The sequence below is a fragment of the Oncorhynchus gorbuscha genome, linkage group LG04 (genome assembly GCF_021184085.1).
Source record: "Oncorhynchus gorbuscha isolate QuinsamMale2020 ecotype Even-year linkage group LG04, OgorEven_v1.0, whole genome shotgun sequence".
NCBI classification, from domain to species: Eukaryota; Metazoa; Chordata; class Actinopteri; order Salmoniformes; family Salmonidae; genus Oncorhynchus; species Oncorhynchus gorbuscha.
In genome coordinates this window covers 19,196,690-19,212,660 of record NC_060176.1, presented here as the reverse complement: position 1 = coordinate 19,212,660, position 15,971 = coordinate 19,196,690, and the positions used below count along the sequence as shown (strand labels likewise).

Here is a 15,971-nt window from a genome sequence, read left to right as displayed (position 1 = left end):
TGAACAGTGTGTTCGAATCCCATTATGGAAACTTTAGCATTTTGGCTAATTAGCAACTTTGCAACTACTCACTACTTTTGAACTACTTTGCAACTGCTTAGCATGTTAGCTAACAGTGCTTGGCTTGGACTGAAATAGATGTTGTGCCGGTGTTTTGCCGAAAAGCTCCCCCCCCCCTTAGCGTGAACGCGCACGCACTCAATTCTATATTGCTGCGACTTGTTTGCTAGTTGAGATTACTGATCACGTTAGGCTGCGTTTCATTTTATGTCGGTTTGATCTTGGGGGAGACACTAGTAATGTCTGTAATTTTCAGTTTGGCTATTTGTTTCAAGTGTATTAGTCTATAAATAAATCTCTTTGCCAAAATTTGTCATCTCTCCAATGTCTTATTCGATTAGTAGTTGTTCTGAAATATTTATTGCTTGCCTACATTTGAATACCCTCCTATATGTTTAATATAACACACATACGTGAATTATTACCTTCGGTTGCCTATCCTGACGTGTAGTGTGTTCTATAGAAAGTATTTGACTCTGATGTGTGCCACGGAGAGTATTTAACTCTAGCCACAAAATTAAGGAAATTAGAAGGGGTGGGGGGTTCGGTAAGGCCATTTTCTTGCCTGATGAAATGTCCCCCCCCCCCCCCCTTCTATCTATTTATACCCTGGCGAAAAAGGAAGTTATAAGGCAACATGAGTGCATATACATAATCACAGTAAACTGTTATATTAATAGAAACAAATATTACAAAAATAAATACATGTATAATAATATAAAACAAAACTATGACTGAATGTGCCTCCATGAAGAATCCCCTCCCGAATAGCAACACCTGCAACATCCCCATCAACCTCCCCCACCCCTCAACCACAAAACACAATAATGATAATAATAGAAAAAAGTACATATACATATTCATAGGACACTCAACTTATCTCTTTTCATACATCAGATATGCAGGTTACATTTCCACCTGGATGACAGCACATAATCAGCAAGACGGAGATGCTCTTCATCCGAGGGAATGCCTGCCCATTCTCAGATGTTAGATAACCCGAGATGATCTCGTCATTTACATTCCAGCCCTTGTCAGCTCCAGATTGGACTCCTTCAACTCACACCCTGCTGGAATCCCTGCATTCTCAGATTCAACCCCCTTTCTAATTTCCTTAATTTTGTGGCTAGTCAAATACTTTCTGTGGCACACATCAGAGTCAAATACTTTCTATAGAAAGTATGTCAGGTATAGGCAACCGAAATTAATCATTAATGTATGTGTATTGTATTAAACATAGAGGAGGGAGTAAAATGTAGGCAAGCAATAAACATTTCAGAACAACTACTCGTCGAATAAGACATGGGAGAGATGACGAATTTTGGCAAAGAGATTTATTTTTAGACGAATACAATTGAAACAAATAGCCAAACCGAAAACTGCAGACATTACTTGTGCCTCCCCGCGATCAAACCAACATATAAAATCAAATGAAACGCAGCCTAACGTGATCAGAAATCTCAACGAGCAAGCAAGTCGCAGCAATGAAGACCTGAGTGCGTGCGCGTTCACGCGAAGGGGGGGTTCTGGCAGGGGGGAGCTTTTCAGCACAACACCTGTACTGTTTATATTAAGGTGCAAGAGCTCCACAATACTTTTGAGCTAATATTCTAGAAAATGAACATTAGCTCAAGCAGTAGAACATTTAAGGTACCGGTAGCTCCAGTGAGCTACTGCCCAAGTCAAGGACTGTAGCTAACCCTTCCCCTAACCTTAATCCTTTTAGCTAACCCTAACATTAACTCCTAACCTTAACCCCTAATGCTAGCTAGCTAACATTAGCCACAACAAATTGGAATTCGTAACATATACCTTTTGCAAATTCGTAACATATTATACGATATCGTAACATATCATAGTAATTTGTAACACATCATACAAAATGGATGATGGACATCACAAATTAATACATACCATGTGAAAGGTAATATATCATACTAAGTGGAGTGTCTCGGATTTATGTCGACTACAGAGTAACAAAGAAATGCTCTGAGACCACGTTGGCTCCTATGGCAACACATCAGCATGAATATTCATGTTACCAGAATGCTTGGGATAGATGTCAGCGGGTCCGTGGATGCTGCTGCTGATGTAGCCTATGGTGCGTGATTGCATTGCATTGTTTATTATTGAGAGGCAGCTGACACAAATCTGGAGGAAAAGAGCATCCCTCCTCACGCTGTTCATGACCTCCTCGTCTCCTCTCTGTCAGTCGGTCATGCTAAAGTGGCTTCTTCCAGAACCCCCCCCAGCCCCACTTGGTCCGCACACGGTTGGAGCGTACGTGCCTACCGGGAGTGTTATGGTGAAGCGGACTGTCAAAGCAGCGAGAGAAGGCATATCTAAACTGCCAGGTAATGATCGAGAGAGGAGCCTCTTCCTGTATTTGCACCAGAAGAGCCACAGCCGCCCGTGTCATGTGTATCAGTGTAATGCTTTCAGGGTTTGAGATTAGCTCCAGACTGGTCGCTCTCACTCACAGATAGGGAGCTGTGTGGTTCGTGGCAATACTTCTCAACAGTAACCATCCTATTCTGGATATCTATTGCATTTGAATTTGTTCGTTCCTTTTCAATGTCATAATGGACAGGTTGCACTCCTCCATGCGTAAAAGGCTCTACAGTTTGCCACAGCATATTGGACAGAAAGCTTCTATTATGGGCGAAGGAGAAGACGGCGACAAGGACACCCGGAGGAAGAGTATTAGGATGAAACCCTTGCCGTCACCAACCTCCAGAGGAAGCTTCAAAGGCATCGGGGAGACCAGAAGTGGGGACACAGTGATCATGGAGACGGACATTGGGAGACCAACGAAGACCAGTTTAAACGGAGATTGTCGGAGATTTCGTGGCAGTCTCTCCTCCATCACCAGTCGGCATGTGCACGACTCAGACTCGGCGGAGGAGAGGCACCTCATCACAGAGGGGGACGTCACCCCGAGCGAGGAGAGCCCTCCCGGAGCTATTGGCGGTGGGGCGGACCAAGGTGCGCAAGGCGCCAGTGGTGGTGGTGCTGGTGGTGCCCAACATGCTTCTCTTGACCAGGAATCAGGGTTCATAAAGTTGGATGGCATTGATCAAATTTCCCCGGACGACGAGAGATTGTACCAGGCAGGATTCATACACAGGCAGTTTGGGGCAATGCTGCAACCGGGGGTCAACAAGTTCTCCCTGAGGATGTTTGGGAGCGAAAAGGCAGTGGAACGGGAACAGGAGCGGGTTAAATCCGCCGGATTTTGGATAATTCATCCTTACAGTGATTTCAGGTAACTAACTCCATTGCGCTCTGGCGAGACGTCAGAGCGTCATGCGCTGATGAAGTGTGGGCAGGATGCGTCCATACACACTCACCTAGCCTACAAGGCAAATGAAATGGGTACTTTCTCTTCAACTAATAATTTCACTAGCTCACTATCAGGCACAATGGCAAATGCATTAGTGATAGGGTATTTAGTGATGGCATCAGAAAATGCAGTCATCTCGGATATAAAAGGATACATTTGGTTTAGGCCTAATTCGGTGCGTAAATGTGTGTGGAATAATTTGTTTAATGAATTGAAAACGAATCAAAAATCATTTACACGTCGGAGGATGACATAATCCCATGATTACTTACTCTTCATTTTAATTGTATTTATTAGACATCAGCTATAATATAGCTATAACTTATTCAACATTGGAAATACAATTATAAAGTCAAATAAATGTAATATAGGCTAATATATCCGTGGTGTCAGAATAATGTGTGCAGGAACAGGCCGCACATCACACACATAGATGGTTCTCAAAGGTGTCTGTTCAGTTTCTTCTAGGATAAATCACCTTTTAAAACAGAATTAATCGAAGTGCACCAATGTTCCATGTTCTCTCTTTTTCATTAAATCCAAATTATACTCAGGGAATTGATTTATCACTAATCAATGTACAGCAACTCTATTGGCTTGATGAGAGGTGATGTGCTAATGACTGAATAATTAGTCCCCCGCCACCACACACACACACACACACACACACACACACACACACACACACACACACACACACACACACACACACACACACACACACACACACACACACACACACACACACACACACACTACTTATATTTAAGGTATCATGTGTTCAACATTATCATAACCAGTTCTACCTATAAATTGCCAGTATCATTCTTCAAGTTTTCATATAAGAGGTATAAATGGAAGTGCAGCCTTGCTGCCCTTGACTGTGACATTGGCTATACAGTACAGTGGATGCATCTGATGCATGGCTTCAAAGGTAAAGCACATGATTGCTCAGCATTATGGACATTGTCCATTATTGATGCTATACCTCAAGGGCCTACTGGCCATATGTCCAAAAACATACAGTGAATTCTGAAGAATATCCAGAGAACGGGTGAAACATTATGGTGAAACAGGGCTACAGAGAGTATGATGTACAGCACAAACCAATATGACTGTAGCCTGCATTTATAAAGCCTTTTCACACATTTTCAAAATAAGCAGTGATCTTTATAATCCCAATAATGTAATTAAGTTAATAACAACCTCTTACACAGGTTTAATTTATTCAGTGGATTGTAATCATTCAGCTCATGCATATAATATAGGATGGATTAGGAGTGAATATTGTATTAAGGAATAATGTTTTTACGCCAAAAGTTGAATACAGTATTGCAGCAACCAGATACAAAGTTTGATATTACAATTGTAATATTTGTTTTGCATAATTCAAATAGTAAATATATATTGTACAATATCATACCATACTATATTAAACTATACTACAATTGAACACAATTTTATCTGATCCCATGAAACAAATTATAGTAATATACATGAATGCTTATTGTTCTTTCATGTAGGAGTTCAACCAAATTATCTCAAATGCATAAACATTTTTGAGAGGTGATCACCCTAGTCGTCATGCTTTCCAGTATTCTGATACATTCAAAAATATTTCGGTCATTGATACATTTATTGTCTGGCTACCCTACTGGGGATCTGTATCAGCGTTTCAAGGACAGTGAAATGGCACATGAAAACCTTTTACACTGTTGGCCTCTGGCCTCATGCTTACCTTGTTGTTTTGAGGTGAAACTGAATTGTCAACTGGACTTACAAAATCTCTAATCGTACGGTTAAAATAAAAGCCTCCAACTATTGACATTACATGCTGGCTAATGCCTGTATTGTTACCAGAAGAACTAACTGCTAACGCTAAGTGCAAAAATGTATCATAGTGTTGTGAAAGACAATAGCAGAAGCCTAATTGCCGACAGATCTTCCCCTGTCCTTGGCATTGAATCTGATCCAGCCAGTTTGTCTTTGGTTCATCTACTGTACACTGATATAATGATATACAGTAATGCCTTAACCAACCCCATCACCTGTCACACAAGCAGAAGGTGTGTCATAACAGTAGTGCTTCAAGAACAAGACCAGGTTTGTCTCGCTTGCGAGAGACAAGTGTCCGTGACGAGTGTGTACAGGCATTCTAGGCTGGTGGCCAGAGGGGGAGAGAGGGAGCAGGCAGGCAGCAGTGTCAGGCAGGCAGACACAGCCCAGGGCTGTGGATAGAGAGAGAAGGCTCAGGGAAAGGAAGGCACTCTATGGAAAACAGACTGATTTATCTGCTTGTTTCCCCATTGGTCTTGTGAATCTACACAGACATTCTGCTGCCTTCACATCACAGGATGGTGCACAATTCTCAAATGCCTGGATTACTCAGCTCAGGCTGCCAAGAAAAGAAAAGGGATGCTATTTGCTTTGCTTTTGCAAAAAGTGTGTGTGTGTGTGTGTGTGTGTGTGTGTGTGTGTGTGTGTGTGTGTGTGTGTGTGTGTGTGTGTGTGTGTGTGTGTGTGTGTGTGTGTGTGTGTGTGTGTGTGTGTGTGTGTGTGTGTGTGTGTGTGTGTGTGTGTGTGTGTGTTTATGCACTGTGCAAGTGACAGTATATACATTAGTAGTAGACATGCATATCTGAGTAAGTTACCCAGACTATTTTCATTGCTCCCCCTTTTACACTTCTGCTACTCTCTGTTATTATCTATGCATTGTCACTTTAATAACTCTACCTACAGTACATGTACATAGTACCTCAATTATCTCAACTAACCGGTGCCCCCGCACATTGACTCTGTACCGGTATCCCCTGTGTGTAGCCTCACTATTGTGATTTTACTGCTGATTATTTGTTACTTTTATTTCTTATTCTTGATTTTTTGAAGGTATTTTTTTTATTTCTATCATTTATTTAACTGCATTGTTGGTTAGGGCTTGGAAGTAAGCATTTCACTGTAAGGTCTAAACCTGTTGTATTTGGTGCATGTGACAAATACAATTGGATTTGTTTTGAAGTTGGGAGTAGAATCATATGATTTATTGTACCACCATATGTGTTTGTTTCATCCAGGGGTATGTTCCAACAGTGTTGCCTAACCTTCATAGTACACTCTATTCAGTAAAAGGAACACTGCTTTCCTTTTGTCTTATTGTCAGTATTCTGATTATGTTTATGCATTTCATACCAAGGTTATAGGATGATTTCTTTCTCAGTGGGGAGTATTGGTATTCAGCGAGGGCTAGATCACAGATGCTGCAATCAATTATCTGACTGTTACCCCTCTCTCCCACCACAAGGGCCATCGTCTCCTTTCCCAATGTCACCCCTCCCACCTGTACCACTACAGTTAGCACCTCCTACACCAAAGTCACTCCTCTGTCTCCCACACCTGCAATTGCCTCCCATTCTTGCTATAATTACCTACACCCCCTACTCCCCTCTTTCCCCGTCTAAAGTATTGAGACGAGAGTTACTCTATAGACAGGAGTCTGCCACTTCTATTATGCCCCCTCCCTCTGTAGTTACAGTCTCTGACTCCCCCTGCCATCCAACACATCATAATGTCCAGTGGCCATGCCTGCCAAGTGGCATGAGAATCAGGTCAATCACTTGCCCTGCTCAGTGTGTGTGGGAGGGTATTACTGTATATCGGCATAATTATATTTGAAACATTTCGGCTAGCTGACAGCAGGTTACACGCTATAAAATCAGTTGACTGTGATTATATGGGACGTTCCTCTCACTTGTGCAGTCCTGACTCATTGTTAAATGGTCTGCTATCGTTATAATTTACTCATCCAGTTGATGCCTTTACCCTTAACATAGGTCACAATGAACATTCTGTGCTTCAGCATGCTTAAGTGTCCCCATTGAAGTACAATACTCTGCTAATGAGTAGTCTTGAACACCCGACGCTAGGCAACAGTGACTAGGGTCTGGTTTCAATGATGGAAACTTTTGGCATAGAGGTACTGTCACTGCCTACGTTGCTACTTTATCAGCTTAAATAAACTACAAAATAGTTGCTAGCAAGATGGAGATCACAGAGGATATTTTTAATGAGTGCGTTTCCCAAGAGGCTCGTTTGCACTGGTTTTAGTTAAGGCAGTTGATGCAAAGGTTTTGACGTTCTGGCATGTCTGCCTCGTAATTTGTTGGGAGTGTCCTCAGATTTTGTCTCGTCCCTTATTGAAGTAGGCAGTGACGTAGTTCCTCTATGCCAAAAGAGTTCATTATTGAAGCCAGACCCTGGTCACTGTGTTGCCTAGGGTCGGGTTTTTGGTACTAGCTAATGAGTGCAGCTGTCTAAATGTATATGAGATGAGCAAGCTAACTTGTTTCTTTGCAGTGTGTCATCCCACTAAGCATCCTTAGCTGTAGCCTGTAACCTTTCTCCCTCCACTAACAGGTTGTATTGTCACATATATACTTGTGTGAGAGATTGGATTAATTCTTCTTTGCACAGTACAGTAGGTTGTGTAAGATGTTTCCTGTTTCTTCTAGTTGTAATTATGAAGGAATGGGAACAGGTTGAATGCTTGAGGAGAAGACAAATAAGGTTATGTCAGACCATGGGGGGGAAGCTGAGTAAGAAAGGGCCCACCCCTCAGTCCATGCAGTCAACAGTAGATGTGTCTCTGTTGAGATTTTGTGTGAATTCACATTCAAATCTTTATATTATCCAGCCAGGCTTTTGGTCAGATAGTATATATGAAGGTAGCCTTTTTATTTGTAGAGCCTTTCAAACCTACTTGGTAATGTGATGTTAAAGGTGCAATGTGCAGAAATCTTTCTGCTATTTCCTGGTTGCTAAGATTCTAATAGTTCGCCTGATTTCAGTTTATGTGACAAAACAAGCGGCCATTGTGTAGAGAATCATTGTTTCTGTCAAAACAGCTGTGAAATATATTTTCCATAACCAAAAATATAGTATTTTCAGCTGTTTGAAGCTGGTGTACAAAACTGAAAGTAAAACATGTAGAAACAAAACTTCAGAACTGGAAGCATATAAAATAGCACACATAGAACAGATCTACTGTTTCCTAGACTTGCTTTCAATGATAATTACATATCTATAACTCACATTTCTATGTGAAATTGGTCGGGTCGCCCAAAAAGTTGCATATTGCAGCTTTAAAGGAGGAGGGTTATGATAATGAGTAAGTGTTTGTTTCTGTGTTGTTGCCATGGAATAAACACAAAAGTATAGTGCCCCTGACAGGCGTATTGACTACAATCAGAGACAGAAATAACACATGACTGAAATTAAAGTATAGAAGGAGATGAAGGAGGATCTTATAATGGGCATGGTTGGAGAAGTCAAAACTCTGTGAGTTTCAATTTCCCTGGCTGCACCAAAGCCTTTGCTATTTAATATTGTCATAATAAGCACAAATTAAAGTGTCACTGGGAGTCACATACAGTCATGACTAAAGAAATGCAGCAATATTTTCTCTTGTCAACTATTGTATAACGTTGAGAGGGAGGGGAGGAGCACAGCACATCTTCTGAGGGGAAAAGACGGCTTAAAAATGGCATCGTAATCCAATCTAAAGGCTCATTTCCAGAGCCAAAGCTGTACAGCCTCATTTCTGCTCATTGCTGAATATGCATCTTCTTCCTTCCTGCGGGGAAGTGATGTAGCCAGCCAGCCAGCCAGCCAACCAGCCTGCAGCATAGGTGATTGATTAGTGATTTTGTATGGGGTGAATCAGTGAGAGATTTGTCAAGGTAAATGACGGAGGATGTGGCAGTAAAACGTCGTTCTGTCACGACTTCCACCGAAGTCGGTTCCTCTCCTTGTTCTGACGGCGTTCGGCGGTCGACGTCACCGGCCTTCTAGCCATCGCCGCTCCATTTTTCATTGTTCCATTTGTTTTGTCTTGGTCCCCGCACACCTGGTTTACGTTCCATAATCACATTGTATATCTATATATATATATATATATATATATATATATATATATATATATATATATATATATATATATATATATATATATATATTCCTCTGTTCCCCCCCATGTCCATGTTCCGTGTTCATTTCACAAAGTTTGTGTATTTGGTAAACTCCAGCTTTTGTGACTGTTTTCGCACTTTTCACCTTTGCCATTTTTGCTGGAGGTTTTGATGCGGTTGCGTCCGTCTGCTGTTTGCTCCTGTCTAAATAAAGTGTGCGCCTGTTCACAACTCTCTGCTCTCCTGCACCTGACTTCGCTACCAGTACGCACACCCGTGACATGTTCTCCAATCTTCAAGTACCTTTTAATAACCTTGTAATTCAGCAGCACCCTTAACAATACATCATCAGTAGTAGTTTACTGTTTAATACTGCCATATCCCCATGGAGTTGGAAAAAGACAAGACTTTTAACATGAAAGCTTATTTTGGTTTTTAAGACTCTATTAAGCTTTAAAACAGTGCTGCCAACCCAATCAGAAGAGGAGGTTAACCTGGCCTGCTGTGTCTGTCAATCAGTCGATTCCCTCCCTCTGCTTAACCTTCCGCCTAACCCTCTGCCAGGAGATTCCCTGTTCAAACCTTCAAAACCCACTTCTCACCAGGCTTTTTATTCATCCTGCATAACCATTGCCATCTCCCCAAAGAGATTTCACCCGGCAGTAAGGCCTCTAAAAAGACATCTAGTTCCTCCTCTTCCTGTTACCTTTCCAAAGGAATACATTAAAGAGAAGTAGAGCAGATTTAGAAGACAGAATGTACATTACTGTAGGTTGAATGCATTTCAAGGGCCAAGAAACACCTTTATATCCAAATGTGCATGAGCTAGAAATACTTCCTTCTGAATGCATTTGGTAACACCCATTAGTTCAGCTTGCTTTAACTTCCCATGACAGGGTTATTATCCTGTTTGTAAAATACATCTCTGTTTTGAAATCTATTGTAGCGATCAGTAAAACTGGGATAAGAGTTGTGCTTGTCATAATGAAACTAAAGGGGAACGCTTGCTTCTGAATCAAAGCTCTTGCTCTGGAAATACAAATGTTTCAGCAGCTCAAAAGTAAATATATGAAATGTCTCTTGTATTCCAGCCTGGACAAGTCTTCTGTGTGTATAAAGGCTTCCGTTTGAATCCCCTTTTGGTTCATCAAAACAATAATGGCATCCCAATTCAATATGAGGTCTTATAACTAACTCTACCATTTCTATTTCAGTACATAAATGAAGATTGCACATTGAATGAAAGCAGAACTGTGTTTGTATGGGGACTGGTCATATTGATCTTGTGACAGTGCTTTGTAAATGTGTCTGTTGGAAGCACAACAAACAGCTTGTCATACAGAAATACATCTTTGCCAGTTCAATCATTGATTGTTTCATAGGTAGAGAAAACTATAGGCTATATCAATGTACGGCAGACTGTTTCTAATAAACTATAGTGACAGGGTACTAAAACCTCTTGGAAAAATGGCATTTTGAATGACAAATGACACAGGTGTAATACACGGCTGCAATGCTTTAGTACTATTCCTCCTGCTTGCTGACATGCTCGCACACACACACGCTCGCACACACACACGCGCTCGCACGCACACACGCTCTCACACGCACGCACGCACACACACACACGCAAACGCACACACTTTATCTCTCACTCTCTCTCTCTTCACTAGCTCTTAGCTCAGGTAGAAAGGGAGGGGGTGGGATCAGCTGACAGTGTTGTCTACGTTCAGCCAGGTTGATTACAGTTGATTTGAGGGTGCGTTTTCATATTGATTTGTTTGGGTCTTGCGGGACCTCTAGCTTGTCATTGGGTGATTTATAGAAAATGAGCTGGGAGGAAATAATCCAGGCTCTCCACCCTGCATGGTAGCCTCATGCAGCCGTAGGCTCGGACTGGCTGCTCAAACCCTATTGGTGGGTGTTGGGAGTGAGTGTCGCTCCCGGGCCCCGGCCCCCAGCCAGCCCTCATGGAGCATGTCTCTCCTCTGCACGGCACACCACAGTACAGTGCTAATAACCTATGGAGTAGGGGATGCCATAGTGGGGAAACGGTTGCGGCGGGTGGAGTCATTGCACCCTTTTTTCATTTAGTGAAGGTAAAGCACAGGATTAGCGTGAGCTCTGGGTTTGGCCGAGCCTGAGAGTGGGGTAATCAAAAGAGGCTGCTGCCGTGTCCATCCACCAATATTAGGAGCACACATCACATCACGGGAGATTATTACAACACAATTTATTTAATGGAGGGAGGATGGGATAGAGAGGCTGAGGGTGGTCCGTGCCGTGGGGGAGGGCTGCCGGTCAACGTGGCACGGCGGAGGAGTGATTGAAACGTACCGTATGACCTCAGTACACTTGTGGGAGCGTGACACACAAAGCAAACACGCCTCATTTGAGAATATATGTATGTTTATGTATGTCAATGTATTTTTTTTGTTCCTATTACGTCATTTAATTAGAAAGTAACCATGGTGATGGTAATCTGCTAGGGTGAGATTATATTGATTGATATACATTTTCTAAAAGGATGTTATCCTTCATCCTCCAAGTATTTCTTCTGTATTTTTGTCACCTGGCAAATGCGTGTTGGTTTGTTGTGTGTCCTTCCCGTTGTCCTGTCCTCTGCAACATCAATTTATAATCTCACCAGGTGGATTCACAACCCCAGACAGCCCAGATACATTCACAAGTTTTTCTTCTTTTAACACTTTTCACTATCAAATGTGTTTTTCTTGCCGCTAGACGTCTGTGATTATTGTTCCACGGACCAGTGGTACATATGTCAGTTTCAGTTATCTCAACATTTCAGGGGCAGTGTTGTGTGATGTGAAAAAGTTATTTTTCTCTCTATTCATCACCCTACAGTGAAGGAGAAAGTCTCAAGCCGTGTGTGTGTGTGTGTGTGTGTGTGTGTGTGTGTGTGTGTGTGTGTGTGTGTGTGTGTGTGTGTGTGTGTGTGTGTGTGTGTGTGTGTGTGTGTGTGTGTGTGTGTGTGTGTGTGTGTGTGTGTGTGTGTGTGTGTGTGTGTGTGTGTGTGTGTGTGTGTGTGTGTGTGTGTGTGTGTGTATGCACATGCGCGCACTGTTGGTGTACCATCTAGGTGACCTAGAGCTCTGCAGACCTATCTATTCCCAGGCCATTTGGATAAAAGACCTGTGATAGGGGAATATAGAATGAACCAGCATTCCCACATGAGATAAGTGGAGGAAAAGGGAGAGTCTAGATTTTCTGACTAAAATCTATGTGGATTACAGTCTGATATCATTGTGGTGATGTTTCTTAATCTGGGGACATGATGGCAGCCATGTGAAATGAACAGAAGACTTTGATTTGAAAGCTTGATTTGTAATCATCATGGCCAGCTGAAGCAGTAGTTACCATTGCTGCAGGTTCCAGTAACACATTACTGAACACATTACTGTGTGTATCAGTGACGTGAGGTGAGGTCGGTGGCTGGTGAGGCACTAGCTATTATCAAAGCCAGATTTACTCACAAATATACCTTGCTGAAGCCCAAGTTCACCATACAATAGATAGCTCCAACAACCAGAGGGACATAGGCTATTAACCGAAATTGACAAAAATATTCCCCAGTAGGCATAAATACCAAAGTAGCCAAGATACACAAGCGATAGCCTCCGATGGCCGTATATTTCATATCATCCGACACTGCTCAACTCAGCCCCACCATTTCATAGACCAACGTAGCCAATCACAATTACAAACGACAGGTGGCATTAAAATACCAGTATATGGACACAATTCCACCAATGCACCGCACATGCAAACATGCACACACACACACATAATAATATTATTAAGAGAAATATTATTACGCACACATACAATGAACAATATTGCTAATGGTCCAATGCAGCCATTTGTATCTCAATATCAAATCATATCTGGGTAACAATTACGTACCTTTCTGTGATTGTTTTTCAAAGAAAATGGTCAAAAAGAAACAAAAATATATTGTTTTTAAATAATAATAGCTTCTTAGCAAAAAGCTATTTCTCAATAAATAATTTTGCTAGTACTGCCTGGGAGTGGTCTGAGAGAGGGGCCTCATTGGATGAGCCTAATAGGAGGGATGTGTAACCTGAACTAGCTGGCAGAGAGAAGGGCAAACTCGCTTTGTTAGTGGTCTATGAACTTATATCGCCTGGGCCTTCCCAAGTAGAGCAGCGGTCTAAGGCACTGCATCCCAGTGCTAGAGGCGTCACTACAAATCCGGGTTTGATCCCGGGACGTGTCGCAGCCGTCCGCAACAGGGAGACCCATGAGGAGGTGCACAATTGGCCCAGTTTCATCCATGTTAGGGGAGGGTTTGGCCTGCTGGGATGTCCTTGTCCTCTCGCGCTCTATTGACTCCTTGTGGCGGCCCGGCTCAGCTGTACGGTGTTTCCTCCTTGGTGTTTCCTCCTTGTGTGCGGCTGTCTTCCGGGTTAATCGAGCAATGTGTCAAGAAGCAGTGTGGCTTGACGGGGTCATGTTTCGGAGGACGCATGGCTCTCGACCATTGTGACAAGAATGTAACTACCAATTGGATATCACGAAAAAAGGGGTAAAAAAGTATACCTTTTTAGACAAAAAAAAAGAAAAAAAGCCAGACAAGCTGAAATTTCAGGCGCTCTTTTCAAACAGCTCTTACACTCAAAGTGCATTATCATAATCTTCACAATTTCACAGTATTATTCCAACCCCATAATGTGGAAATAAACTGTATATAAAACACAGAAAAATCTAGTTTCTGACTGCACTGCCCTTTTAAAGGTACAAACGAAATGTCCATATCAACAATCGAAATTACTGAAATATGTCTAGTCAAAATGAAATTATAGCTTGATAAATCAATTGTCGACATGGAAAACAAAGAAATGGGCACACTCGAAACAGGCTGACCAGCAAACACACTCGAAACAGGCTGACCAGCAAACACAGGCTGACCAGCAAACACACTCGAAACAGGCTGACCAGCAAACACAGGCTGACCAGCAAACACACTCTAAACAGGCTGACCAGCAAACACACTCTAAACAGGCTGACCAGCAAATACACTCTAAACAGGCTGACCAGCAAACACACTCTAAACAGGCTGACCAGCAAACAAACAGGCTGACCAGCAAACACACTCTAAACAGGCTGACCAGCAAACACACTCTAAACAGGCTGACCAGCAAACACACTCTAAACAGGCTGACCAGCAAATACACTCTAAACAGGCTGACCAGCAAATACACCGTTTTGGATTGGAGATGTTTAATGTGAGTCTGGAAGGAGAGTTTACATTCTAACCAGACACCTAGGTATTTGTAGTTGTCCACATATTCTAAGTCAGAGCCATCCAGAGTAGTGATGGACGGGCGGGCAGGTGCGGGCAGTGATCGGTTGAAGAGCATGCATTTAGTTTTACTTGCATTTAAGAGCAGTTGGAGGCCATGGAAGGAGAGTTGTATGGCATTGAATCTCACCTGGAGGTTAGTTAACACAGTGTCCAACGAAGGGCCAGAGGTATACAGAATGGTGTCGTCTGCGTAGAGATGGATCAAAGAATCACCAGCAGCGAGAGCGACATCATTGATGTATACAGAGAAGAGAGTCGGCCTGAGAATTGAACCCTGTGGCACCCCAATAGAGACTACCAGAGGTTCGGACAACAGGCCCTCTGATTTGACATACTGAACTCTATCGGAGAAGTAGTTGGTGAACCAAGCAAGGCAATCATTTGAGAACCAAGGCTGTTGAGTCTGCCAATAAGAATGTTGTGATTGACAGAGTCGAAAGCCTTAGCCAGGTCGATGAATACGGCTGCACAGTAATGTCTCTTATCGATGGCGGTATGATATCGTTTAGGACCTTGAGCGTGGCTGAGGTGCACCCATGACCAGCTCTGAAACCAGGGGATACTTTTGGATTTTAGCAATGAGTTAGATAAACTCATCAGATGAACTCGTGGATACCATTTTTATGTCTCTGTGTCCAGTGTGAAGGAAGTTTGAGGTAGTTTTGCGAGCCAAAGCTAAGTAGCCTAAGTGCAATGACTGGAAGTGTATTGGTATCTGCTAGCATGCCAAAATCCCAAAGTATCCCTTTAAGTTTAGTCATTCATTTTGAGTGGTTAAGGGTTAAGGTTTGGGAAAGGCTTAAAAATAAAAAAAATAAAAACGAGTGCCAAGCACTGAGATTGTACACATGACCCTCAGAGCCAGAATCTGCAGCTTAAACGGCCAACCACCATCCCCATCCAAAACGCCCTAGCAAGCCGCAAGCCTATTAGAAGGTAATAGGCGCTCACATTGCCCCTAGTGGACGGTATAGCTTCAACAGGTCCAAACGTAATCTGGTACCTACAGAATCGGCACGTCCTGGAGTATCCCGTAACAATGAGCTGGTACAATGATGAAAATGAGCTTCAGAAGAAAGTATTTTATAGGGTAGCTGAGGCCATGGCCAGGATTAAGGTGGTTAACTGTGGTGCTCAATGGACAGCACCTATATCTAGCTATCTATAATTCTTACCGTTTGTGGACAGGCAAGTAGACGGTTTGTGGGCACACTTAGTTTCACACGCATTGGTTACGTTTTACAAGTTGGAAAAGGCTAAT

At 42.5% G+C, this 15,971-nt stretch overlaps 1 protein-coding gene across 1 annotated transcript in view; it reads left to right on the top strand.

Annotated features, from left to right (window-relative positions):
• Nucleotides 1–2,401: 2,401 nt before the first annotated feature.
• The window catches only part of LOC124033799 (potassium/sodium hyperpolarization-activated cyclic nucleotide-gated channel 4-like), a 116,645-nt gene continuing 103,075 nt past the window's right edge, over nucleotides 2,402–15,971 (top strand). The window contains exon 1 of the mRNA XM_046346124.1: nucleotides 2,402–3,325. Coding sequence (XP_046202080.1) covers nucleotides 2,643–3,325 — 683 coding nt within the window. The 5' untranslated portion in view covers nucleotides 2,402–2,642. The remainder of the gene's footprint in view (nucleotides 3,326–15,971) is intronic.